General features: G+C 47.0%; 1 protein-coding gene across 2 annotated transcripts; it reads left to right on the top strand.

The window, feature by feature from the left end:
* On the top strand, nt 1–27,961 carry LOC144119090 (organic anion transporter 3-like). 2 transcript variants are annotated; one of them, XM_077651805.1, is made up of 7 exons: nt 1–69; nt 2,618–3,012; nt 4,162–4,491; nt 6,649–6,849; nt 11,979–12,384; nt 19,011–19,288; nt 27,367–27,961. In XM_077651805.1, the coding sequence occupies exons 2-7, from the start codon at nt 2,650–2,652 to the stop codon at nt 27,694–27,696; spliced, it is 1,908 nt and encodes a 635-aa protein (XP_077507931.1). In that variant the 5' UTR covers nt 1–69; nt 2,618–2,649; the 3' UTR covers nt 27,697–27,961. The 2 variants fall into 2 exon arrangements, with proteins under 2 accessions (XP_077507931.1, XP_077507932.1); XM_077651806.1 differs by lacking the exon at nt 6,649–6,849.
* Nucleotides 27,962–27,987: the final 26 nt, after the last annotated feature.

Here is a 27,987-nt window from a genome sequence, read left to right on the forward strand (position 1 = left end):
GGATGGGGACGGCCGACAGTCCTGCCTGTGAAAGCTGTGCTTGTGAGGAGACCATCGCTCACCTTCTCTGTGAGTGCCCTGCGTTTGCGAGTGCAAGACATACACTGTGTTGTGCCCTGGACCGCCTCGATCCTTGCTCATTAACAGAGAAAAAGATCCTCGGTCCGTGGCCACAGCAGTCGACTGCCCTCAAGGCATACAATTCATCCTTTGCCTACTTGAGAGCGACTGGATTGAGTGACAAATTGTAACAGCGTTCTGCGTGTGTGTGTGTGTGTTATGCCTTTTTCCCCTTCTCTCTTCCTCCTTTTAGTCCCCTAGTTCCTCGTCCCCAGTGCAGGGTAGCCAACCGGAAAACCGGAAACCCTTTCTGGTTAACATCACTGCTTTTCCCTCCTCCTCTTTATCTATCTTAATGGCGCAGACCCACGACGGGGGATCGGCCAGCAATGCACCCTGGCCAATCCCCCGCCGTGGGTGTGTCCCATTAAACCGGAGCACATCATCATCATCATCATCATCATCATCACATGAAGCCGTGATAATTCGGATACACGAAACTTTTGACTGTAAGAGTGCTCAGTTTTGAAAGTAATCTTGATGGAGGCGCAGTCCCGTTTAAGGTCCACATATGCCTCCCGAGATGGTATATATCCTGTCCGCATGTTTCTTCGTTTCTCTGAATCCGACAAATGTCTCCTAAAAATTTCTTTTTCAGGTGCCGTTGACACGAAGCCTGCTTTGACGAGACGCAGTGCTGGTAGCAGGCGATGCTTGCAACGCTTTAGCCTTAGAGCGTTGCAAGCTTCGCCTGTTACCAGCACTGCGTCATAGCCGTATAGCGTCGCCCGAAAATTTACCGCGAATGTGCAAACACGTGACTTGAACGCCGCGGAACGGCTTTGGGGTCGCGGGGCCATGGGAAGCAGGCGACGCGCCTAGCGGCGTATCCGTGGCTATATCAACGCTGCACACGCGCAGAGAGCACTGGGGGTCAGATCAATTGATGAAAACCTATTCCTGTAAGCAGAGGTCCTTTCGTCATCTCGCTGTCATAGCTGATTCTCATCTCTGTTCACAGTCTGTCCCCGCCAATTTCGGCGGACTTGCCCATCGTCTCTGTCGGCCATTGTATGTATGTATGTATGTATGTATGTATGTATGTATGTATGTATGTATGTATGTATGTATGTATGTATGTATGTATGTATGTATGTATGTATGTATGTATGTATGTATGTATGTATGTATGTATGTATGTATGTATGTATGTATGTATGTATGTATGTATGTATGTATGTATGTATGTATGTATGTATGTATGTATGTATGTATGTATGTATGTATGTATGTATGTATGTATGTATGTATGTATGTATGTATGTATGTATGTATGTATGTATGTATGTATGTATGTATGTATGCATGCATGCATGGATGGATGGATGGATGGATGGATGGATGGATGGATGGATGGATGGATGGATGGATGGATGGATGGATGGATGGATGGATGGAACGATGGATGGATGGATGGATGGATGGATGGATGGATGGATGGATAAATGGGTGGATGGATGGATGGATGGATGGATAAGGCTGAACCCTTTAAATCGGGCGGCGGTTCAAGCCACCTAGCCATGACTTGTGAAATTTTACTCTTGTCTTGATTTTAGCCACCAATCAGATAACCTTGGCTTGGTTACTTCGACTCGCTTAAAATCTACTTTCCCTTCACTGTCCTTAAACCCCAATGCCTTGGATAAATCAGCCCCGCTGCTTTCCACAGTGGGGTGAAGCCCTTTTAGAGAAAAGTATCAAGTGTTCAGCCGTTTCCTCCTCCTCTCAGCTCCCGCTTCTGCAGCTCCTAGCGGTACACCCTTGCCACCACTTATTACAGGCTTGAGGTGGATGGATAGATGCAATATAGAAGCGTCCTGCATACTTAATGGTTAATTTCCTTGCCATTTTGCAACACTCTGAGTCAATACTCTTTCTGCGGAAAGATGAAGGCTCAGCACTCTCGAGCGGGCTTTGTGACTGCTCGTTCATCGAAAGGAATGAATGCTTCTTTTCCCTTCGCTGTCCACAGCACGCCTTCGAAGCGAGGGCAAACCACGGCATTCTTTAAGTCCTACATGTCCGAATCAAAATGTTATTGTGCTCCTAAATCTATTCACTCATTTTCCAAACGGAATCACTTGCTTGCAGCTGGTGTTTGAAAAATTCACCGAGCACACGCTTATCTTCCTGTAATGTCTGCTACTCCGTCGTTCTTGTTGTTGCTGTTCGCCTAACTAAAGATATCACGCAGCCACGTTGGCGATCATCCCTGAATCGGAGAAATAGATTGCTGTTCACCTGGACATTCTGCGCGACAAAAAGCACCACCTTCGGCAGATTGACCAAGTTTCAGTTTCACGTTTTCTTTTTGTTTTTATAGCTTTCCTCCGCATTGCCGTTTTAAAACATTGTAGTCAAGAAAAGATGTAAAATTATAGCACATTCTTACCTCCCACATTTCGACATACAAGCACATTCGCCATTTCTTTGTGCGCTCTCACGTCGCATCAAGGCGGCGACGAAATAGCCTCTTCTTCCGTACACGCGGTAACAGAAAGAAGAAGAAGCATCAAGACGGCCGCCGGCATGATGTCCTGGGACAGCGCTCCTAACTTAGTGATTCCGGAAGGGCTGACCGAGTCCGGGCCCCTCCTACCCAACGTCCACCGTCCCGAGGACACTAGGGCTGCCGTGGAGACGGCCGTCTACGCCATCTTGGGCCACGGATCCTTCCAGCGCCGAATCATGGCGTGCAGCCTCCTCTCCATGGTGGTGCTTCTGTGCCACTCGCTCGCCTACCGCGCCATTGCCAGCCCCGTCGACCACTGGTGCGCTCGGCCCCCGAACCTGCAACGGGTCGTGACCGTCCAGACGTGGAAGAACGTGGCCATACCCGTCGAACCGGACGGCAGCCTCAGCCGCTGCGACGTCTACGACCCGCCCATGCCGGTAAGGCAAAGCGATTTGTTTGTTCTTCGGGGGAGCACTTGCACCATTTATGCCTAGTTACTGCTCGCCGTGTTCATTGAAAAGCAATGTCTGCGTGTCCCTACTGAGCAATCTAAAACACATTTATGCGGTTCTGTATTCAGCCTGTCCTGATGAGCAGACTAGTAAACATAACAGAACAGCAGTGTCGACGGATAATTCACTGCAAGGTACTGAGAGCATGCGTTCTGTGAAATTCAGTGCTTCACTCGGTGAAAGTGGCTCAGTTGCTTGCAAACGGCTCGAAGTGCATCATTGCTATTGGGGACGGGGGGGGGGGGGGGGGGGGGGGGCTGCGAGGTGTGGAAGCAATTTTCATCCTGGGAAAAAGAACATTTCAAAATTTCTCAGGAATTAAGCATTACTGAAGTCTAGCAGTTAATTACAAGGCTCGAGCCGACCGAGGGTATCTTACTAAACAACTCCTAGTACTCTATATTATTAATTATGGTTACTGTAGTCCGCATTGAAGGGCTGCTTCAGGAGAGGAATGGAGTAAAAAATGAATTTCACGCTCTGACAGCACATCATCAGGAAGGATGGTCAAGGCAAGAACATGGAAAGAGCAACAACAAAAAGCGTGCGCGAAAGCACGAACGGAGAAGCGAGAAATAACAAAATGCGCTATGTATTCCTGGTTCTAACGTTACCTGTACTTATTTTCTATTTTAAAAACAACTTCAAAATCTGACATGTGCACCTGCCGAGCACTCCGGAAGGAGTGTCTACTTGTCTGCTTAGCAAATGATAGTTTAATTATTCGATTTATTCCGCTCGAAACTATTCGTTGAATGCTGCAGTTCTCTTCAAGTTAACTTTGACCGAGAAATTCACTATTGGCCCATGGATATAAGATAGCCCCGTGCTGTTTTAACTGTTCTTTTTGCCTCGCTTCCTGCTCTGTTGCAGCCATGAGCAGTAGCGCTCTCGGTTTGCCGTAATTCATGCTTAATTCGAAACGTAAGAAATTTGCAAGTCGTTTCGTGTCGATCAATTTTTATGGAAATCAATGCCATTAAGATGAACCTACACTAAGAGTATTCGGGTTGGCAACATTGATGGGCGCCCAACGACCACGGCTAAAATTGTCATTGCTCATTGTTCCGGAAGGCATCGGGCGGCGACGACACGCGGCGAGTGGTGAGTTGCACCGAGTGGGAGTACGCCACCAAGTTCCGCAACCGCAGCATCGTAAGCGAGTGGGACATGGTGTGCCACCAGAGTCGCCGCCTGCAGCTCTCCTCCGCCATGTACATGGCGGGCGCCATGCTGGGCGTGCCCTTCGCCGGCCTGCTGTCGGACCGCGCTGGCCGCAAGCCGGTCATCACTGGATGCGTGACGGCGCTCGTCTTCGCCTCCGTCGGGTGCAGCGTGACACGCAGCTTCGTCGTCTTCGTCATCGCCCGGATGGTAGTGTCGGCCATGAGCAGCGCGACGCAGGTAGCTCAAGGTTTCCCCATTGCCTTCGTAACTGACATACGAGCAATTAAAAGGCACAACATAGTGCGCTCTCAAAGTCAAAGGTTATTGTTACCGGATTTTTGAACTCGAGAAAGCAAACGGCTGTAAAAAGTAAGTAAAATAAAACAATAACGATTCCTCCGCCTACTGATAGCAATGCATGCGCAATCGGGGACAAAATTTCCTGGACCACGTGTTCCGCTAACTAATCCCATAGCACTATAATTAGCCTGCGGTTGGAAGCCACACCTGTGGAGTCGAAAGTCAAAATCCTGTTGTTTCACATCCACAAGTGCGGTCTCCAGCCGGCGGCTAATAATAGAGCTGTGGGCTTCGTGCGTGAAGTACGTGGTCCAGACACTTTTGTCTCTGACCGCACTGGCAAAGGCCTGCTGTAGTGCGTTAAATATTGCTTTTTTTCCAAGTTTCCTTACTATTTATGCATGCGTCCGACGTAACACATTGTAAGGCGCATTCTGGAAAACTAATGTGACTCTTTGTTGCAGTGCGGAATACGTTGGCCATTCATTTACTTATTCAGTGGCGCGTAGCCTTTACTGACGATCTGTAGCAATAAATGCAATCTACACCACGGGCGCCCCTGCGTCCATTATGAGAATCATGTGTATACAATACCGCGCCCTCGTTGTTAGTCCACTACACTGAGGGAACTGACGTCGTACAAGCTCTGTGATGAAAAAATACTAACTCTGTGCTGTGATTAAAGTCACAGGTGATGACAAGTGGCGAGTGTTTGGACGAAAAAAGGCAGTTTTCCGTCTGTTGATTTCGCACGGTGTACTACCACCAGCCTCCGCACATTTGCGCCTAAACTAATGTTCCCCTTTCAGTAAGCGAACACGCTTCGCTGCAGGTATTCTCGGCACCATGTTCCTTCAACACGAGCGGGGGGTTCGCCTTGTTTGACTTGAGCGCGCTCTTTCATCCTGATTTTATTAGACACCTTCAGCAGACCGTGTACCGTGTTGCCGTCTCTGTTATTGGAGTACCTAGGGCCCGCGCTGCAGTGCGCATGCGCAGACCTCCGTGAGGGGGCCAGATGGCGCCACGTACTCGGCAGGGGAGGCAGGTGTGCGCAAACCTGCTGCATCGGGACGAATCAGCGCGTGGGCACGGGCGGGCCGTGCTCCTGGTACGCCTGGTAATGGTAATAATTAGGGTAGACGGTATGCTAAAGGTGTCTATTGTTATCACAGAGTAGCGGCCGGCGTTCCTAGTCCATGCCCCGTGCCCTGACTTCTCCTCTGGATGTAAAGCTTCTATACTCGGCTCTAACCAGTAAAAAGAAGTATCCTCCTCCCGCGCACTTTGGGAGCAAAACAATGCATGCGGCCTAACACCGCGCTATAGTTTTTATTCGGGTTCGACCTGCGGAAGAGAGCGACTTGAAGCAAGCGAATCTACAGTAGCGTTGTTTGTTGTCCCCGGACTTCATCCCGTGGAACGGCAAAAAAAAAAAACTGGGTGCGGTTAATCGGCACTCCTAACACCAATACGCCTATATGGAAGTAAAAAGGGAGTCAGCTATCTTTTAGCACACTCCCTTTTATGAGCGCTAGAGGATAGCTTTCTCCCTTTTTACTCCATTCTGTTTGCAGCGTAACACGCGCTGACTTCGTCGTCACTAAATGAAGGATGCTAACACCCTGAATTTCTATTCGTGATCGTATTGCCCTGCGTTCATCGATCGATGTTTGCCGCGCATGCCGCATTGTGCTGACGAAGCCATTGGCCTCGAAGCGATGAAGAGCGCTTAAGAAAGAGGAAATACGAGAAAGGAGCGAATCATTCGTTGTTTTCCTGACCTTATTTTCCGGGATTTACAATGATGCCATCTACCATCCGCTTGTATTTCATATCTCTTTTCGCAGCAGTGTGGCTCAAAAACTGCCTAGTACCTGACCATAAGTGGTACTATTCCTTGTTTTTTGTTCAAATCTTGATGTGTTTCATGCAAGACTAGCGGCTCTTATTCATTTTCTCCGTCGGTCGTATTTATCCCCGATAGTGAGTTTCTCTGGCTACGGAAGGACAGTAACGAACATAAAAGTTACTGGGACAGGATCGAGTAACGCATCATCCCTCCGAACTCTGAAGCTACAGAGTCGTTCGCAGGTGCTGAGCTTCATCCTGCTGTACGAGGTGACGATCCCGGAGATGCGCTCCGTCTACGCCCTGCTGGCCACCGCCACGGGCATCATGCTGATGCCGGTGGTGCTGCAGCTGGTGGCCGCCGCCGAGCTAAGCTGGCCGGCCACTCAGCTGCTCCTGCTGGTGCCCACGGTGTCGCTCGTCTACTCGCATTACCTGCTCGAGGTTAGACGTCCGGCCACGTCTCCGCCGATGCACAGTGTAGAAGAGCGAAAACAAACGTGGACGCTCGTTCATGGTTCACAACTAGCAGAGACAGGCCCAGCTTTTCCGGACGTTACAGTCAATAGATCAAGAGAATCTACCGGACATCAGCAATTAACGCCATCCGTCGATGGCCATTATAGCGACCATCACGTAACTCAGAGGGAAGTATTTTCGATTTTAAATGTGCGATGAGATGCTGCGCGAGCATGTTGGCCCTAATGGCTTACGCTTTCTGTGCGCTGCAGAAATTGACTTGTAAAATGGTGCCTGCGCTCGGTCCTGTTTGTTGTCAGGCCTCTATGAGATCAGTCCGGTGTACCAAACAATCAGATTTCCCGCGGTGATTTTCGGTCACTTGAACGGGGAAAGTACCGCGTTCGTCTTCTTTTCGAAGCAGCGAAGTCCATTAGTTGCTCTTGTTACGTGGTCAGTCTGGTATATAAATGGCCCACGCTGGCATGCGCCTGGTATTCCATGCGCTGGCTGAAGCTTCTTCTAACCGCGCGTCGCTACTCATGTTTACTTCTTGCATTTGGACGACGTGTTGAAAAATTCATGGGCGCCCTAGGTCTAAGAAACGATCGAATGATGCTTGAGGTAGAGCATTTCGGTGCAGGTCTTGACTGAAATTGAGAGCCCTTTTTTACGGAGTTCCGCACGTCAAAATCATCAAAATTCATCAAAACTCATCAAAACTCATCAATCATCTAAAGTTCTGACTGCCTTCCTAGTAGTTAGAAAATAAAATTCGCGATAGAGTTAATACGCGGCTATGACGCCAAGTAGATGTCTTTTTCGTCTTGCCTACGCAGGCCACATCTCTGTTGACCGTTATTGCTGGCCTTCTTTGTCTTACAGGCAATCTTACGTGCAACAGATCTTTCACTTCGCTTCAGACACCTCTTAAACTTAGACTGATGTCGCAATTTACGAATATTTTATGCAGGCGCATTCGCCACCCTAAGTGCAGTGCGACAGTGTTGTATAAAGTACATTCAACCCTTAGGTTCTTTTCACAGGGCTGTGAAAACGAAAACATTGTCTGGTAGAAATTTTCAGAAGCAGTTAGAACACCTGCCCAATTGCCTAGGTTTGGCCAGGCACAAACTCTCATTTGCATCGTTACGTAAGCTCGCTGAATACAGGATCTGAATCGCAGAGCCAGGACGTCGGTTCTGCTCATCCTTGGGTTCAGGACACTTACTGGAGAGAAGGGGGGCTAGTCGCAAAGGCGGAAAGAAAACGAACTCTACTGGCATGTCAGCAATGCTGTCCTTTCAAAGCGTCCCTTGAAGCTCCAAGCACTGCGCGGGTCAGCCGTAAGGTTACAAAAGAAGCCGTTTCTAGCAACGACTTTGCGTTCTGATCAGAAAGAGGAACCAACAACGCAGAGTCGTCACTGCATTACTTCAGTTGTAGCCTGGAACAACTTGCTCATAGCAGTGACTTTTTCCCTCTAATTGTCGGCATTTGCCATACGATTTGTAGGACGAATTTTTCGCGAGCTATTGGTTTGCTATTCAGAGAAAAGGGGTGATAACTCGTTTACAGTTAAGAAGAATTGCATCTCTTATTACTGAGCAACTCAGGCACCTACAACACACAAGGTAAGACAAAAACTGCGCACACAAAACGCTTTATTTGTGCGAGTGTCTTTTTGTCAGGTGGGTCGTGTGTCTTAAGCGTGCAGTAATCAGAGATGCAGAACCAACTGGCACCTTTCTTCGCGTCGCCTAAATACAACGTCTCTTTCTTTTATGCTGCCTGTATGTTACGAAGAGTAAACGTACGATTGGTGGTAAGAAATGCGCGTTCCAAAGTAGAGAAAAAAAAAGGTTCTGCGTTAGACACCCCTCGACACGCTGCCGAGATCGAATTCGTGACCTCGATGAAGTAAACTACTGCGCACTGTTATTTAGTTACGTACAGAACAACGGCGTGCTTCATTTACAGCCCTAAAAGAACACCAAAATCGTTTAACGTGAGGTATTTCTTTTAAAATCCGCATCCAACTACTTCAGCGGCTGCCGTTCACAATGCGCTGGACCAAATATGCCGGCCCAGCCGGCGCACCTCGCCAGCGGTCGCGCTGCTTTGCCGTTGCAGTGACTTTATTGATTTTGTATATTCGGCACCATGCAGCACGTGGTGGTAGGCGCACGAACTGAACACGTTTATCTGTATTCGCTGGTCTTAAATTGCGCGACGCTCCAGAAAAAAAAAATCGATGGAGAGTGGCTGTTCAAGCCAGTTTGAAATCCACCGTATCGTCTCGTCTCCTGTAGTATTTCAACTGCATAGCACTCCACACTGGTCGCTTGCTTCGTTAGACATGGTACGTTTCCACTGAAAGTGTGCGCCAACAAGTAATCTATGACACTGGACACGACAGCCTCATGTTTTGCCTGTCAACTTTTCCTTTCGTAGGTGATTTATTGAATGTCACTTTGAGGGTAAAACACTAGCCTGCGGTTACTTGCGGCCCTCTGACACACCTTAAGCACTTCGTCTGTATGCTGTGTGTTCCAGGTCCGTAAAAGTGTCCTCGACAAGTGCATTAAGCACCTAGTAATAGTGAAGTACTTACGCTGGCTATCAATCGATGCTATATGTTCCCTCTCCCTGCTTTGATACGAACAGGTCCACTTGATGGTGGAGAAATTGGGTCCAAGGAAGAAGTACCTTAGCTTTCCTGCCTCCACGGCGTTGTGTCTCCACCACAATTATGGAGACTGCGTGGTGATGAATCTTGGTTCTTCCCGCCAAATACAGTCAAATGTATAGTATTTAGAAATACTGGAATTCGAGTCTCTTAGCCAGACACCACTGCTGTTCTTAATGTACTCTGCGCCTTCAAATATTTCAAATAGCGTCACGACAGCCACAGCTTGTGATTTTTGATCATTAATGAACGTGCCACCTTCACGGCTTATTAGTATCACTTTCTTGCACTTACATATGTTCGTACTCGTTTCTCGAAAAGCCCACTAAGCTTTCGCTTTATGTTAAGTTCTCGCCAAGAAAAGTTCTTGCGATTAGGCGCCGCCGATTTAGGCATACTTTTGTACTTGGGCAGCTTAGAGGCTTAGCTAGTAGGAATTGTAGAGTTTACTGATAGCGCGGAATGTTAAACAGGGTAATGATTACGGCGCCTGCAAGTTCACGGATCACTGAATTTCCCTTGATACGTGGCACCTGCCGTGGTGGTTCAGTGTTTATTAAGTTTCGTTGCTGAACTTAACGACATTGGTAGAAATCCCGCCCCCGGTATAGCCACATTTAAATGGCGACGAAATGTAAGCACGCCCGTATGCTGCGCTAAATCAGTGGGCGCTAAAGAACCACTGGAGGGCCGAAATTATTCCGGAGCCACTCCTACGGCGTCTGCGCTAGCCCACGCCCAGCTTAGGCATGTCGAGCCTTACATGTATACAATACCATGTCACAGTACGTCGCGCTTTCTTGTTCTTGTTTTTTTTTGTCTTAACGACAACGTAAATGAAATTAAGTAGCGTGGCTTTTTGCGCTTGTTGGTACATATTTCCAATACACTGTAGCGCAGCAAAAGACGAGGACACAAGAGACGAGAGACGCGAGACCTAGCGCTCGTGGTGTTCGTCTCTCGTCTCTTGCGTCCTCGTCTTTTGCTGGGCTACAGTGTATTGGAATGAAATTAAATTTGCGAGACCTATAATGCGTTTCACGTTTTTCACGATAATGGTGTTACGAGAGGCTAACGAATTCATGATGCGGCCAGAAATTATTCTAAAGCTTTTCCGCACGTTCGTGCAGGGTCGAGCGCTCTTAGGGTGGGTACGCGAACGGGAAAGCAATTTGTGCATGTAAACGGCTTATCATCTAATGTCCTTCCTGTTCATGTAGGTGTTCCCCGAGGAACCATTTTGGGCCCTCTTTTGTTTAACATTTTCGTCAACGATCTTATTATCATGGATCTCGACCACGTACATTATGTATGCCGATGACACCACACTTCTCTTTTCATCCAATTCCCAGATGATTTGGTCCTACGTGCTAACAGAGTGCTTCCTAAATTAACATCAGGGGGCTCTCGAAAATGGTCTGACACAGGAGCTAGGGGTTGTTCATTCGCTCAGGTAGGTACCTCAATTTGTAAAACTGCTCGTTTATAATGCACTTCCCCTAAGTCACCTTAGTTACTGCTGTCTTGTATGGGGGGCAACTTCAAATAAAAACATTCATAAGCTGTTTCTTTTTAGAAGAAATTTCTCCGCTTCATATACAATAAGCGCCACGATTTTCATTCCCTTCCTGACACACTCTAAAATTGCCTGCCTTAATAAACCGAGCTGCTGCCGCCAAATTTCTTCACCTGATCTCCCCATCTGACACTATTCCATCCCATGCTAAGGTTTCCATGGTGGAAATCTTTTGTGCCACCTTGCCAAGCTTTAAGTTATTTTTTGCATTGGGTGTCTCGGTCAGGTCTGTTTGCTTTATTTCTGACTTCCAGTCGCTTATGGTTAACAGACACCTCTAACAGTCTATGTACCGTGTTACCGTTACTGCCAGTGCGCACTCGCTGATTGGTCCCAATGCGGCAAGCGGGCTTGCGGCTGCCGGGTACCTGGCGCGAACTGGCCCCCTCAAACGTATTCTCTAAGTCAAAAGGTATTTAGGCCTTCTGCGCATGCCCACTTCTGGCGCATGGGCTCCTGCTACTCCGGCAGCGGTAATGGTAAATGGTACACGGTATGCTAAAGGTGTGTTATACCTCATTTGCGCCATAAAAATGATTACCTTATCTCTAGACGACACCACTACCTGTACCAAATAAAACCACCCCAAAATTCACTGAGCACGGCGGCCTTGCAGCACGTACTGTTAGGTGAACACGCGAGCGCATGGCCGCTCTCTTTGGGGTGCCTTTGCCGGCGACATGGCCATGCTTCGTAGCAAAGCGCAGGAATAATTGTAAGTGAATGGCACAGGCAATTGTCGAGCAATACAAGTAACCAGCCCATGATAATGATGATAATGTCGTCGACAGTAGTAGGGCTGCAGTTTCGCTCTCCTATTCTAGAACTGCGCGCTAACACACTCCGCAGGAGTCTCCGTCCTGGCTCCTGGCCACGTGGAAGCTGAAGCGTGCCGAAGAGGTGCTCCTCGTCGCCGCTCGGCGCAACGGGCTCGTGGTCGAGAAGGCAGTGCGCTTCTTCAGGAAGCTGAAGGCCGAGATGAGGCGGCACGCGCACGCCTTCCTCGTGGAAGCCAGCGCTGCGGCCGGCGCCGCCCTGGCGGCCAAGAAGACCGCGGTGCCCAAGAGCCTGGCCGCGGAATTCCTATCCGGCTGGAGGGCCATGTCCGTGTTCCTCGCGTGGTTCACCGTCATGTTCTGCTACTACGGCCTCATGTTGGCGGACGAGGAGCGAGAGGGCGCCCGAGTCCGGCTGAGCGGGGCAGACATCGTCTACGTGCTCGCGCTAGTGCCCGTCGTCACATGCACATACGTAGGCACGTCCGAACACTCCCTGCTTCGCTTCCATCGTGCTAACCGCTGGCATCTTAGTAAGCCATCTGCACGAATGCTTACGTGGATGCCAGCCACTCATTCATGCACGTTATATTTTATGCTGGCCGTTTAAGTACTGGGGTGCTAAGGCATACTGCACCTGATTTCGTAGAGTCGTGGCGCTGCATAGGGGACGTGGTGTGTGGTTATGCCACCGCGTCCTCTCGTCTCAAGGCTGTGCTCAGAATCTTTAGAGCATATTGCGTTCTTCTAAGACATCATTTTTCTTTCGAAGATAAGAAATAGGTCAAAAAACAAGCCTCCCCCCCTCTTTTAAGTAAGACCTAAATATATTTTATTACTCAGGACGGCGGTGCCGAGTAAACCGCGTTACAGAGGGTGACTGCCCACTAGACAATATCGCACCCATAAGGGTGCGAATCAGTTTATCCCCAGACGAACACCCATTGCCACCTTTGGGTGTAAAACAGGGTGCACAGATGAGCACCGTTAAAGAAGGGTGCACTTCATGATACTTTTTAGGGCGTAATGGTATCACCCTACTATTTTTCCATAACACCTCTACGAATGCATGTTGGAAGGGTGTTACACATTGATTTACCCGTAAAGCAAAAGCCTTGAATGATGTGCACCCTCAAAACTTTGATGCGGTGCACCCTTCCTTATGGGTGCTGGTCTCTGCATCCTTTCGCAACACCCACAAGGTGATAAAGGGTGTTCGTCGGGCGACAGTGATTTGCACCCTTATGGGTGCGAAATTGTTCAGTGTGTGGTATACGATGCAGGATAACTTGCTTTTTCATTCCTTGTAAAAAAATACCAGGCTATCTTTTCTTTCTGTTTCATTAGGTTCACTTTCATTACCTTTCACCAGTGTAAATGGATAATCAGCTTCGATGAGTATTTGGAATAGGCAAGTCAATTTGAACTTATTTTCGTCGAAAAGGGAGCGCCAGGACTAAAAGTAGTGAAAATTAGCTTCACAAGGCCCTTGCCCACTCATAAGAATTGGCAGAGCTACAGGTACTAGGCAGATCAGCTTGTAACGTGTACAACACTATACTTGGAAACTATTGTGCTATTACATTTGTGCGAATGACAATATGAGAAACAGTACAGCTCAAAGAAAGCAAAACTGAAACTCTAAAATTTATCATCATGAATTGAAGAATACATCGAGATGAAAACACTGCAAACACAAAGCAATACTTGATTCATAGCAGCGGTTCACGGCAAAAAAGGCCAATTAAATAATTGGATTGGTTAATTGGATCGAATCCATCAGCACGCACATTGTTTAATAGTATTGGTCCAGTGTATCATAACGATTGAGTGTATGGATACGTGCAAGGCATTGAAGCAAGATATTTTCTTTGTGTCGCGTGTGTCGGCCCTCAGATATTTTCTTGTAATTTTTCAAGACCTATGATAAGGCTGTCAATATATTTGAGGGAATATTTATATCCCCTTCTGGCGCCGTTTTTCTTTGCATAGAGAACAAATACTTTGTGACCTTAATAGCATATTTAGCCCTCGATAAAGACAACTTGTTAGTTTTGCAGCCCAAGGGGCCAAGAGTGAATTTTTAGACAAATGTGAAATACTTTCTACAAAGCATCATAAGAGATATAAGTACCAACATGTAGGTGTCAGATTTCTCACGTAAATACATAAAAAACATCATGGAGTTATTTTCGTTTTTGAAGACACACTTTATGCTTAAAACTGCGAAAATTTTTTTTATTACTAATGCAAAATATCTCTCCATAAAAGTGGCGCTCATTGTTTTGCGAAATATTATCTAATGCGTTCGCTACATGGATTAAAAGACAATCGTGTTAGCCACCTGAAGCAACGAAATCATTGCTAGGTGCGCCACACTCTCCAAATATACTATAACTGCTTTTTATGGAGTTCTCTATTAACGACTGAAGGGTACGATAAGCCGCGATGATCTTGTAATCTAATGAATACAGAGGCAGCGTATTATACCTAAAAAACGCAGTCTGGTTGGATGGCATTAAGACATGCCCGCAACTTACCGTGATGCTCTTTCATGCAATAAGCGTAATCTGGATAAGTTGGTTACCCCTGCGGTGTACGAGACTAAGTGGTGGTAAAGTTAAAGCGACAGCACAAGCATGTTATACATAAAAAGTTTTATCTTTAGAGGCAGCAAATATCTTCTCCAGGCGATGGCACAAACGGCTGACGCAACTTTTGACTACGGAGAATATATGTGGCGGTCGTTCTATTTAAGGAGTCTTGAAAAGACTGCTCCGTATACACTGACAGAGAATAATTTCAGCTTTTCAGTTCTCAAGAGTGCACTTATGGCATGCGATAATTTCTTCTATATGGCGTGTATACCGCAATTTTTCTTTTGCTTGTGTTTATTTTTGAGCGCTTTCCTTTGACCTAAACATCCAAGTCTAGGACTGTGCGCCAAATTTGCTCGTTCTCTTAAATCCGATTCGACGCTTCTGGTTACCAGAATTGTGTAACATTCGCATAGTAATTAAACTTCACGTTCTGTGCACAGTGTTCCGTACCATTAATACAAATCGGCAATAATACATGTATACTTCCCTATGGCACGCTGATATTGACGGATTGCAAAGAAGATTTATTGTAATTTATTCCGACATTGTGTTCTGTTGCTGAGGTATGAATTATATAACGCATGGGGTATTCCAAGAAAGCAATACCTGCTTAATTTTGACATGAGGATTGTATGACTGACAGATAAACATTTGAAATTCGATGTAGATGTCCAGCACAATACCTTTCTTCCTGTATACCTCGATCATGATTTTTTTGTTGTTCTTTTTTCCGAAATAATGTTTGCCATATTCCACTGAAGGCTCTAAAGGTGGGCAATATTAACTTTAATATACGGAATCCGTGCAAGATATGCATACTGGAACATCGTACTAATAACTGACATGTAAGCTTATACGTTGTAGCCCTGCTCTGTATTTGTTCCGTAAGTTTATGAATGGGGAATTAATCATTACGTCAGAAGAATTAATAGACGCCGTCGATATGCAAATTCCAGCATGAATTGTTAGTCAGTGTATCGCTTAAACGCTTATAGTGAACGACTTTTGTGAAGCGAATGCGGCCTAACAGTTAAGTAAGCATAAACACCGTTCATATTAAGTTATACAACCGTACTTCTACAATCCAGTAAGCCGGTGTAGTCCAAAACCAGCCATACTCTCAGCACAGCAGAGCTCAGCACAGCGTTCTGGCCGTGGAATCGTGACCGTTTCAACAGCACAAGGCGATTAATTGCATTCAATGAAGCCACTGGCTCGAATCTGCATTTATATCCAAATTCAAGTGCGAAAATATTGCCAGAAATCTTGCACCATGTGTGTGGGCAACCCTTTGTGTACATTACCGTACACGGCCGCAGAGTCATCCGTAGCTTCAGTACAACAGGCATAGCGCAGTCGCCCAGGAACGTTCACATCACTCAGCCTACAAAGCGAAAAAGGTAGCAAGAAAATTGAATGCCTTGATTTCTTTTCCCCATTAAGCGCAAGAGAGAGTCATGAAAAGCGGGTAGGTTGGTCAGCCAGCCATTAAAAAAATGACGTATAGACTGCCTGTAGACTTCGTATAGACTCTATTGCCTTCCTGTAGATATTACCTTTAGGCTATTAATAGCCGATAGGCTCTCTGTAGACAAAGTCCTCTAGAAGTTTGCCACCATAAATCTGTATGTTGTCTATTTACTGTCTATATGATATATATTCCCCTACAGACTAGTCCATAGGAATTCTCTACAGAAAATCTATCGGCTTTATAGACAAAAGTATGTTTAAAGTCTATAGACTGTCTTAAGAAATTTTCGTAAGGGAGGACAGAACTTCGATTCACCATCTTGCACTTGGGGAAAGCAAAGAAAGAAAAGGGGCAATAGTAAAGAGATAGATGCAGTCAGCATAAATTGTGCAGAGATGACACGAGAATCAGGCGGCAATGTCACACTTGCACAATTACGACTCTCATAGAAACCGGAAGGGTGTTGTAGGTCTTAGTGAGCAATATTTTTTATAACTAGAGAGCACTTGGATATGTAAACAACTAGAGACCTCAACTCAAGGTTGCCACTTCAAGACAAACTTATAGATATTTTTAACAACTTAGCGGCCTATTTTGACAGTAGCTTTTCCGCCGACATGGACCGTGTTAAAACGCCGTAAACGGGCCATCTGGAATAACAAGTATATATACAAGGTGTTGCCTGAGTACAGGGTCGGATTCCTGTCCCGAAAAACGTTTTCAAAATGGCTTCTGGACCATCTTTATCGTGTACTTTATACTCTACTTATTATTCCGAAGGCAACAGGCATCTTATTAGCCGGTCTATTTGAGGAAGCGAAGTGCCAGCAGAGTTAACAACTGTGAGGGTCCCATGGCTGGCTCATAGACCCGAAGCCGCACTAGTGGCACAAGCATACAGCGTGGCGTTCTTTTATGTCCATCACATGCTTTTTGTTCACTTGGGTTGATAAAACTTGCCTATTCATGTTTCTTAGCGCTTTGTGCTCTTAAGAGTCGATGTAGGTTTTGCTTATGCAGAGCCTCAAGAGTACGCCAAGAGCTTTTTTAAATACCATTCACTGCCCGACTAATCGCCACGTGACAAGTCTACGGATATAATTCAACTGCCAATACGAGTTCCATGCTCTCTATTGCGATCACATTGAAAGGAAGCACAGAAGAGCGTGCCAAATAGCCCCCAGCCCCAATTGTGGCCGTATGCAAGTGTAATGAAAAGAACGATTTCGTGCCGTTACTGACCGCCTCACACTATGCGATTGGCGCAACTCCAGCGAAGATCAACAGCAGAATGTGCCCGGTAAGCCAGTGAGATGGATGGCAGGACAGTAGACATTGTAATGTACGCTAAAAAATGGCATCCAAAGATGACTTATGATTCATCATTTTTCAAAAGCGCATCAGCTAATGGGAAGTTGACAACTCGCCATTTTCTTTAGCCAAAACTATTTCGCTGATCCCACAGTAATGCCTACTAAGGATAGACCCCGTGGCCAGCGTCTAATCTAAAACCCCAGGTTCTGCAACAAGTAATGCTGGAGGCTACTGGCAAGCCTTCTTCCATTCACCTAGACTGAAATACTTGCAATCGCTTCAAGAAATTATTCCAAAAATATGCACTTAATTGGACACACAGGTACGACTTCACTGGGACTTCAGTTCGAAGACGTAACAAGACGAGGATAAACGCGGAATAAATTTGAAAGAAGTCCATACCGAACTCAAAAAAAGAGATCTTGCTCGTGACAAAACTGTCATTCGACCTCCTCTCGGGAAACAAAAGAAAGCTCTGCAACGTAATAGACAATCAAAGTTCATGAGTTCCCACTTGTAGCGCTCACTAGCGGTCTTCCACATGCACGCCAATTCTTCCTGTTTACATATACGTCGCCTCCGGCACGCACTCCAGTCGCTCCTTTTGCACCCAAGCCTAAAAGGCCCTCCCATGCATAGGATGCAAGTACTAGGTAACTGTGTAAACGATAGGCGAGTGACTTGTTTTCGGCTGGTGGGTCTTTCACAGGTGCCTGGAAGTACCTCAAACTTCGATTCCTTTCAAGTTGTACTATTTTGTTATTTTGTTTGTAACTTCTCATGCTCATTGTGTACTTCAGTTTTAATGCGAAAGCATTACTAGTCCCCGCACGAGAAAAGCCGGCGGCGTGTGTTAGTGTGTGTACTAGCAAATAGTGCACAAATTCGCAGCGAAGGCGAGAAAGATAGGATGACATCAACTAGCGGCCGCACACAGATGGCCAAACACCGCAATTTCATACAACTATAAAGATTTGTTCGTCTATATATCCTCTCCACTGGGCAACATTTCATTTTTTTTCCATTTTTTTTTACCTTAAAGGCCCCAAAAGAGGGGTGTTACATAAGGGGTGCTGCACATCAATGTGCTGCCAGTTTTGCCGAACACATTCGTACAAAATTTTGACGCAACTGTTTGTCGTACAGCAGTCATACGAATTCCCGGTGCGTACAGCTTACATGTACTAGTGAAGTTCGAGGCTAGCTTGCGACAGGGATTCGAACCGACGACATATGCACCTTTAATTGTATGCCTCTGCAGACTCTTTACCTCTTTCCTTAAGCTCCGTTGTGGTGTCCACCGAGATGCGAGACAGTCTCAAAAACAAATTTTCGTATCAAAGTTGTGGCGCAACCATGCGCCGTACCCCGTTCCGAGTGGTGTCATACGAGTTCTCACTGCATGTGGCATACGTCCCTTAGGTTGGAGGCTAGCTCGCGACAGGTATTTAAATCGAGTGTCCGAGTGTTTCCCTCGCACCTTCGTGGATTCTGCGTTTGTGGTATCGCCGTTCGGAGGCGCATCTTCGTTCCATTTCTCAGTGCGCAACCGGCGTCGAGGTCTAACGCTCACGATGAAGCACTGACGCTTTCGTATTCACAGCCCGTAAGCAGTCTTAAGTGTCCCCTGATTTTTTTCATCACGACTGTATGCACCAGTAGCAATGCCCGTGCAGCAAAACTGAATCGAAAGCCGTCGCTTCTTCTCTTCTCCGAGCAGGCATGCAGTTCTTCGGGCAGCGACGCACCTTCACTGTCCTCCTGGCCCTGCTCTTCGAGGCCACGGCCATGCTCATGGTGATGCCTCAGGACAGCGCCTGGGCGCCCACCATGCTGTTCAAAGTGGCGGCACGCGCAGTCACGGCGGCGGCCACCAGCGCAAACTACGTGTACACTGCTGAGGCATTCCCCATCTCCGTGCGGAGCACGGGCCTCACGGTGTCGTACGCGTCGGGACGCCTAGGCGCCATCTTCGCCACGGCGCTGATGTCGCTGCAGGTGCGGATGTGCAGTGCACCGCGAACAGGCAGAGAGTGGCTTCAGGATGAGCCACTCCGTTCTCAGCGGCGTATGAATGGAGACTTCAAACGGCCGTTGATGCAGAAACACACTTAAGGAGAGACAAAGGGTGCAGGCGCACGCATTCAGAATTGAAACTAGTACACGTAGTAACAGCAGCAAAAGTAGCAGGCGGTGGCCGGGAGTCAAGTGAGCTGATGCGATTGGGAAGTCTGCGGTGAGGAGGTGGCTGCAACTGTCGGAGCGCAGGGTTACTTGGAGGCCATTGGGACAGGCCAGTATTCTGTCGTGGACGCAGCTGGGCTCGTGACGGTGTTGCTGACACGCCAGAAGGGGTGCCCTTCGACAGCTACTCGTCGCGCAACTAGGTTGAAGAAACTAGATGGTTCAGGGACCTTGACTAGAACTCCGTGTGCTGGCAGGCACCTACACATATACCAACGACAAACCAGATGGACAGGAATAACATCACTGCAATCTAGGCCTACAAACGAGTTTTTTTTTGCGACATTCGTCACCACATGTCGCCGCGTTGGCTCAGTGGTTGTGGCACTCGGCTGCTGACCCGAAAGTCGCGGGTTCGATCCCGGCCACGGCGGTCAAAATTCGATGGAGGCGAAATTCTAGAGGCCCGTGTATTGTGCGATGTCAGTTGCCAGTTAAAGAACCCCAGGTGGTCGATATTTCCGGAGCCCTTCACTACGGCGTACCTTATAGCCTGAGTCTCTTTGGGACGTTAAATCCCCATAAACTAAACTATAAACTATTCGTCACCACATGCCACGCCCTTCAGATGCATGGGCAAGGTTTGACATTCAGCTCCAATTCTAACAGCGGTACAGCTTTGATAATACATCTTACAATGTTCCACTCCAGATTCTGGTTATGCAGTGTGCCCACTGCGAGCAGGTTAACAGATGGAGGCGCCTGACGGTGCAAAAATAATAACCCTTTCCTTCGTCCTTATTAATTTCAAAACCGCAGATACATGTTGTTTGTTATTTTTCTTTCCGACATTGCATTTGTGCGTTTTTTTTACTGCATCTTTTTCACTGATTTTCTTGCCAGACACCACTGCGGTTACATATTATCTCGAAGTTGGTACGTGTGCACAGCCTATTGAAAAATGTGTACAGGTTTGAATAGGAGACAAATAGGATTATGGCACATTTCGTTAAACATTATAGGATGAAGCTTCCAAAGCGATTCAGCCTTTGAGTGGCTCCTTAGTGGAGGGCTCCGTATACCTACCATTACCCGTGGTTATTTACCGTGCACTTACATCACACAGTGCATGCAAGTCGTGGGTTCAAACCCGCCCACTACGGTGGCACTTCGATGGAGGAAAAATGTGAAAATTCCGTTTACTGTGCATTGTTTGTGCCCGTTAAGAACCCCAGGTGGTAGAAATTATCCGGAACCCTCCACTACGGTGTCCCTCATAGACTGAGCCGCTTTGGGACGTCCATCCTATAAAGCCAAACGAAATGTTTCATAATCCTATTTGCTGACCCTTTCAAACCTATATACATTTTTCAGTAGGGTAGTTTAATTGACTCCCTACAGGCGTCGCGATAATAAGCTAAGCACCAAATTTTTAGCTAATCTGACCACCGGACTTGAATGCACAGGCCTTATGGGGCGATACACAACTAGTAATTAAATAAAAATTCTGATTCAGTTTAACTTCAGCCGATTTTGTTCGATGGACCACAGACTCCATTTCGGTGCCAACACTTTGTCGCTACGAGAGCAGTTGCCAGGCTGCAAAGCCTCGGGATTTTCAGTTGTAGATGTCCGTGCTACGTATGCAGCACAAGTATGCTAAACTCGTCGAGTTGGAGCATTTGCATTTTTCGAAACGTAGGGCAAGAAAATTGAAGACATAGAAGAAGGCAGAATCACGACATGAGCCCTCTCTCAAAACTGAATTTTTATTGGAGGGGTAAACAGAACAAATACTGTGGAAAAGGAATTGAAGTGGGAAGAAGGGAAACAAAAAAACACGAAGAAAGGAGATGAAGAGGCAAAAAAGGTCCGTCATAAAATCCAGTCTGAAAAAAAAAACACCTGTAATGCTACTTAACGACTGATTCAAGGTACGCAATATCATTTTTGGTCAAGTTGATGTACGTGTCACTGACACACTCCTCCTCTCCTTTCACGATATCGAACGCCCCATTAATCTAACTTTTACGCTGAATATGCGCTTTGCCGAGGGCAACAATCTTATCAAAATGGGGGCGGCATTTACACTTCCTGATAAAACGATTAAAAAGAATCTAGACGGCCCGTCATTGAACATTTTCCCGTACGTTGATGGCTGTTTAGTTTTTCTTACCTCTGATCGTTTCAATCGCTCTGTCGTTGCCATCATAAAAGGTTTTAAAGCATGCGCTCAAGGTTTGAACTTCGCTATTCAATTGCCCAATCATGACTCTTCCCTTTTTTTACTTATCGCTACATTTTGGCAATAAGCGTGTTCGTTAGGACTACCACCTTAGATCAACTAAACCTTTACTTCAGTTTTGCTCCGGTCATTCCAAAGTAGTAAAAAATGCTACTGTCTCCTCCTGCTTACGCTCTTCTCTCGTTAAGTCGTGTCAGGACAGATTAGGTAAAGTTTTCTGGAACAAGTCAATAGATTGAGCAATTCTGGTTATGCGCTTTCAATAATCAGTAGATGTGAAAAACTTCTGTTGTGGTTCAAGGACAAGGACACCAAGCGGTGTATGTGGTTTGAAGCTAACAAGAAGCCCGTCATTCTGCCCTACGTGCACAGTTTCTCACATGAGTTGCGAAATGTTCCCATTCGGTACGGGGTGGGCACAGGGATGTCAGCTGCCACGAAATTATCTTGTTTCTGCGGTTCGGTTACAACGAAAGCACAAGCATTAAAAAGTGAGCAACGTTGCTACGTTAACCACAAATCTAAGTTTGTGCAGTGCAGGAAGAATTAATTTACAAGATAACTCTGTCTTGTTATAAACACTATGAAAGGAAGACCGGTCGTTGTTTCAATGTCCGCCCGTGTCAACAAAGGAATTCTTTAACCGCAACTGCACTCGAAAATTTTCCGAAACATTGCAGGAATTCTAAATGCCACCCCCTCTTCCTTAAGACTGTTGTAATTGGCGAAACACATAATCAGCGCACAAGATAAATTAATTAGGCTTTCCATATCGTGAAAGGAGGGGAGAAGTGTGTCGGTGACACGTCCATCAACTCGATGAAAAATGAGATTGTGTACTTTGAATCAGTTGTCAAATCGCAATGCATGTGTTTTTAGGCTTTGTAAGACTGGCTTTTACCCCAGATCTTTTTTTTTGTCACTTCACCTCGTTCTTCATTATTTTTGATGTTTCCCTCTTTCTTCATTTCTTTCTCTTTTAGACGGTATATTTTCTGTTAACCATTTCAATAAAAGTTCAGTTGTGAGAAAGCGCTCGTGTCGTGTCTCTGCCTTCTTGTGTGTCCTCGTTTTTCAGCACTACGCTTCGAAAAATAGTACGCACCGTTGCGTAGCTCCGGAGAAAGCTTCCGCGTAAACCTGCTTGACAATGACACAGTTATATGGGTGGGGTTGGGTAGTACGCGCTACGGCGGATGTCCCCTGTATGGTCCCATGACTAAGGCTGGGTTCAGAGTGTAGGCTCTCGCGGATTGGAAGGGTATAGGCTCTGACCACTGTCTCGCCAAAAATGGTCCGAGGGTTCGTGTTTTTCGTTTCTTGCAAGTCTGGAAACGGTGTCGGCCGCTTGGTTTATCTTCGATAAGCTAACCACATTCAATAAGAATTTAAATTGGTGTTTGCGCAATAAGAGTTTCGCAGACTTTCACGTTAGAGTTGTAGACTCAGCGGGTCCCCTGATAAGTCGCGCCAGTTTCACGATATTCTTACTCACACTGTGGGTTCCCTCTGTGGCGACGTACTCACCATCCCATGTGGAACAAGCTCCCATGAACGTCCCTATCATTATAGCGTTCAAAATGATGAACTGTAACGAATGCTGAACATAGGCGATATCTATAGAGCAACACACCTAATGACGAGTCGCCAGTTCGGTGTTCGTGCTAGCTGCTTAGGCGCATTCGTTCCTCTTGCGCAATTCCAAATTGCAGGAAACACCACCCTTCACCCAAAGCTTTTACCACGGCAAACTTATTGCATACCAACCGGTAAAGCACGTGCTTCGATACGCCACTGTTCCCATCGTTCGGTGTCGTCGAACATGGCTTCACACACACACACACACACACACACACACACACACACACACACACACACACACACACACACACACACACACACACACACACACACACACACACACACACACACACACACACACACACACACACACACACACACACACACACACACACACACACACACACACACACACACACACACACACACACACACACACACACACACACACACACACACACACACACACACACACACACACACACACACACACACACACACACACACACACACACACACACACACACACACACACACACACACACACACACACACACACACACACACACACACACACACACACACACACACACACACACACACACACACACACACACACACACACACACACACACACACACACACACACACACACACACACACACACACACACACACACACACACACACACACACACACACACACACACACACACACACACACACACACACACACACACACACACACACACACACACACACACACACACACACACACACACACACACACACACACACACACACACACACACACACACACACACACACACACACACACACACACACACACACACACACACACACACACACACACACACACACACACACACACACACACACACACACACACACACACACACACACACACACACACACACACACACACACACACACACACACACACACACACACACACACACACACACACACACACACACACACACACACACACACACACACACACACACACACACACACACACACACACACACACACACACACACACACACACACACACACACACACACACACACACACACACACACACACACACACACACACACACACACACACACACACACACACACACACACACACACACACACACACACACCCCTCATCCGGACGTTTTGTACTCGTCAACGCTTCACTGCTGAATACCGACATCCTCTGCCTTGGCAACAATGAACAAGGAAAAGTCACAAAATTTTTAAATTAACATTCCATCTGGCCAGTAAAACCGGCCTAACACATGTCTTGGCATTTACGGGAGGGTCCAGTGGAAGGCCAGACGCATGTCATGCGGTCCGTTTCCTCTTGATTCTCACTGCAGCTTCCTTTTACCGCTTTGTGCAGAATTTAATGAGAGGCAAATGCTGGCGTTACCTGGTTCGTTCTCCAGCAAATGAAGTGAGCCACTTCTGAATACGTGACTGCTCTCTGTATCGCAGCTAAAAAGCACAAAGCGGCAGCAATTCACTTCCGCCCTTTGTCAACTCTTCAAACCTCATGGTAGGCTCTTCAGTAGTGTCACCATCATCAGCCTGACTGCATCGTCATGAGCCTAGATGCTACGCTGACTATCGTGAACTATTGTTCCCTTCTGATACTCTTGAACATTACCTGAGCTTTCATCAAATACGTTTTAGACCCATCCTCTGCACGCCTAGATTTTGCATCTCACTGCCGGACGCCCGTTTTATTGGAATTTTATGACTTTTCGTATGAAGGTCTATGGTGGCTCTGCAGCTGGTATAGATATCTCCCAGTAGCTTTAGGTATGCCTCTTCTACGTCCTGGTTCAGCAGTGCCTACACGACTACCACGCTTTTGACTCATTGAGATGCTATCTCGTAGCCTATGAAAGCTATAGTTTATACAGTTGAGTTATATCCTGTGCACTTCTCTATCGCCTCATCGATTGTTTGAATGTGGACCATTGGCCAGCAGCCCTCCGAAAACAGCCTTGTACTTTGCTTGAGCGAGACCTCAAGTTTGTTAAATTCTATTTGCGATTTACTTGAAAAATGCATTGTAAGCAACGCACAGTAAGCTGATCGGTCTGTAATTCTTCAACTCCTTGCCATCCCAACTCTTATAGGTTAATATGCTGTTATAATTCGTCCAAGCTTCCGGGACGCTGGAGGACGCCAGAAAGTGCGTATAACCATTGAGAAGTACAGTCGGGCACGACGGTATCTTTGTAGGTTGAAAAAATCGTGGAAGGTGACAAGAGTCTTCGTTCCACTCCGTAGGTTCGAAACTTCGGATGCGTTGTAGGAACCTCACCACACGGCTGAAGTGAGAACCCTGTGACCTCAAGGCATTTGTCACAAGGCTGTAGATACCGATCATCGCTGGCTGCAGTGGCGTAGCCTGGCGCTGTTACTCTCTTAGCACTGCCGCTGGCCCAAATGTGTGTTTTATTGCCGAAACAGAGCCCGCTTAGAACAGTGATCTGTTAAAGAATGGCTGCAGGGAACTTGTCATGAGAACTGCCCCCCCCCCCCCCCCCCCCCCAAATTTAAACTCCTAGGTGTACATTGAGTGAGCGAGTGAGTTATCCCGTATCAAAATGAGACTAGCAGAAACGCCTATTAACGGGAGGGGAAGTGAGGGGCATGGAGATTTCATCTGACGGTCAATGATTGCCTCCCAGCGTAGATCGGGCACAAGCGTCGTTACTTGGTGTAGCCCATCCACAATATGTGGTGACATGCCTTCAGGCGATTTCTCCAGACTTCGCCGAGCCAGTTCCACAACATGCGCTCTATTCATGGGCGTGAACCTGTGTAACATTTTTTCCACGTGACTGCTGTCGCTTAGTCGTCGGCGTCTTTCTCCGGCCGTCATCCTCGCACGCGACCAGCTTGTGGCGCGCGGATTTTTAGGGGGCTGCCATTTGGCAATCATGTCTACTCTGGGTTCGTATCCTATGCGAGCCTTGTGGAGTGCGGGCAAGCTAAGAGGGCAGGGGATTATGATTAACTCGATTTGGCACCGCGACAGCGAGCTGTATGATTTACAGACCAAAAAACACGACCATGTTGGCTACAGCAACGCGAGAACACGCACCTACATTCCACCATCGTACTCAACACCGCATGACAAGGCCGAGGTCGTGTACTTATAGGGAACTCGAATTCGAATCATGACTTGATAAGGCAGGAAGCAACCTAATTCTGCATCTCTTTGCGATCCACTTGGGAAAGCTCAAAACGGCCGGAGTTTGCCTCTTAAAAACTGGACAGAGTGGGCCACGTAGTGCGGTGGCATTACGGGGCAACAATGAACAGCTTTGAAAGCACTGAACTTGAACACATTTTTCTCGCCAACAGCAAAAAATATTTCGATAAAAATCGCTTAGCGCTACCAAAATTATGTTAGCTATGTAATCAGCTGAAGATTGGAACTTTTCTCTGACCACCTCACTATAAAATTGAGGCTGAATAGGCGGAAAATCGCATATTTTTGCAAAGGCATTTTTTTTTTCATTTGCTTATTCTGTCCTATTCGATTTCAAGCACTTTTTCAAAATATTGCATTGGGCAGACTGGCGACAAAGCGTTTTGATCTTCCTCACGAATGTCGCGTACGTGTTCCGGGAAAATTATAAAAATCGTACTTTTATGGCACTCTTTGGGCTGAACTAGACAACTGAGATATACGGAAGGCTTCCGTGCTAGCAGTTTATTCTTACCTGATATCAAAAGTGCAACTGCAATGTTCCTGCTTTGTTGAGGGAAAAATTTTGGGTGAATAAAGCAACTCAATTTGTGTCATTTTTTATTGAGACCAAATTTTGCGTCCGTCTCGAAAATGCAAAGGTCTGTCACGCGACGGCAATTTTTTTTGGGCCAAGAAGTGTTCAAGAAAAGAACTCTTCACAGTAGCCATCAATTTTCTAGCAGAAATCTGGAAGGTCGATCGCAAACTAGTGCTACCATTTATGTGTAACGCGGGATTATAACCCCTGAGCAACCGCGGCGGGCCTTGTTCATGCGCAGGTTTCCTACACGAGGCCTTTCATGAACGTGGCCATGATGCTGCTGGCCTTGGTCACAGTGATGGCCGTGCAGATAGCGCCGGAGGGGCCCCCAAGAAAGCGCGATCCGGGCTCCGGCGGCGGTGCGGCAGCAGCGGGCGCCAACCCCAGGGGCCGTTCGTTTGGCTGGGAGATCCGCGGGCGCGGCAGCCGGGACGCCTCGCCTCATCACACATCGACCCTGAGGTCCAGCTTGAGCCGCGGCAGGGCCAGCAGTGGAGGATCGCTCATGCACGGCATGCCTTACGATCAGCACGCATGGAAGGTCGCATCCGAGACCGTTGAACCGTGACGGGCACCTGCGGCTGTTGATGCCGTGCGCATGCACGCACCGCCACTTCTGCGAACGGTGTTGTTGTTTGTTTTTTTGCAGAAGCGATATCTACTTCTCCTTTGTGAACAATACCCGAATTTGCTACGTAGTAACAGCTGACTCGCTGCTGTGTTGCGCTTTTCAACTGCTATACTAGAGGCCCAGTTAGGAAGGTCAGCTTTTTTTTCGGTGACACGGCAAACACTGTACTAACGAGACTTCAATAAATAATGAGAAATAACGACTTCCTAGTTTAATGTGAACTGAGAG

This window comes from Amblyomma americanum, chromosome 2 (assembly GCF_052857255.1).
Source record: "Amblyomma americanum isolate KBUSLIRL-KWMA chromosome 2, ASM5285725v1, whole genome shotgun sequence".
NCBI lineage: Eukaryota > Metazoa > Arthropoda > Arachnida > Ixodida > Ixodidae > Amblyomma > Amblyomma americanum.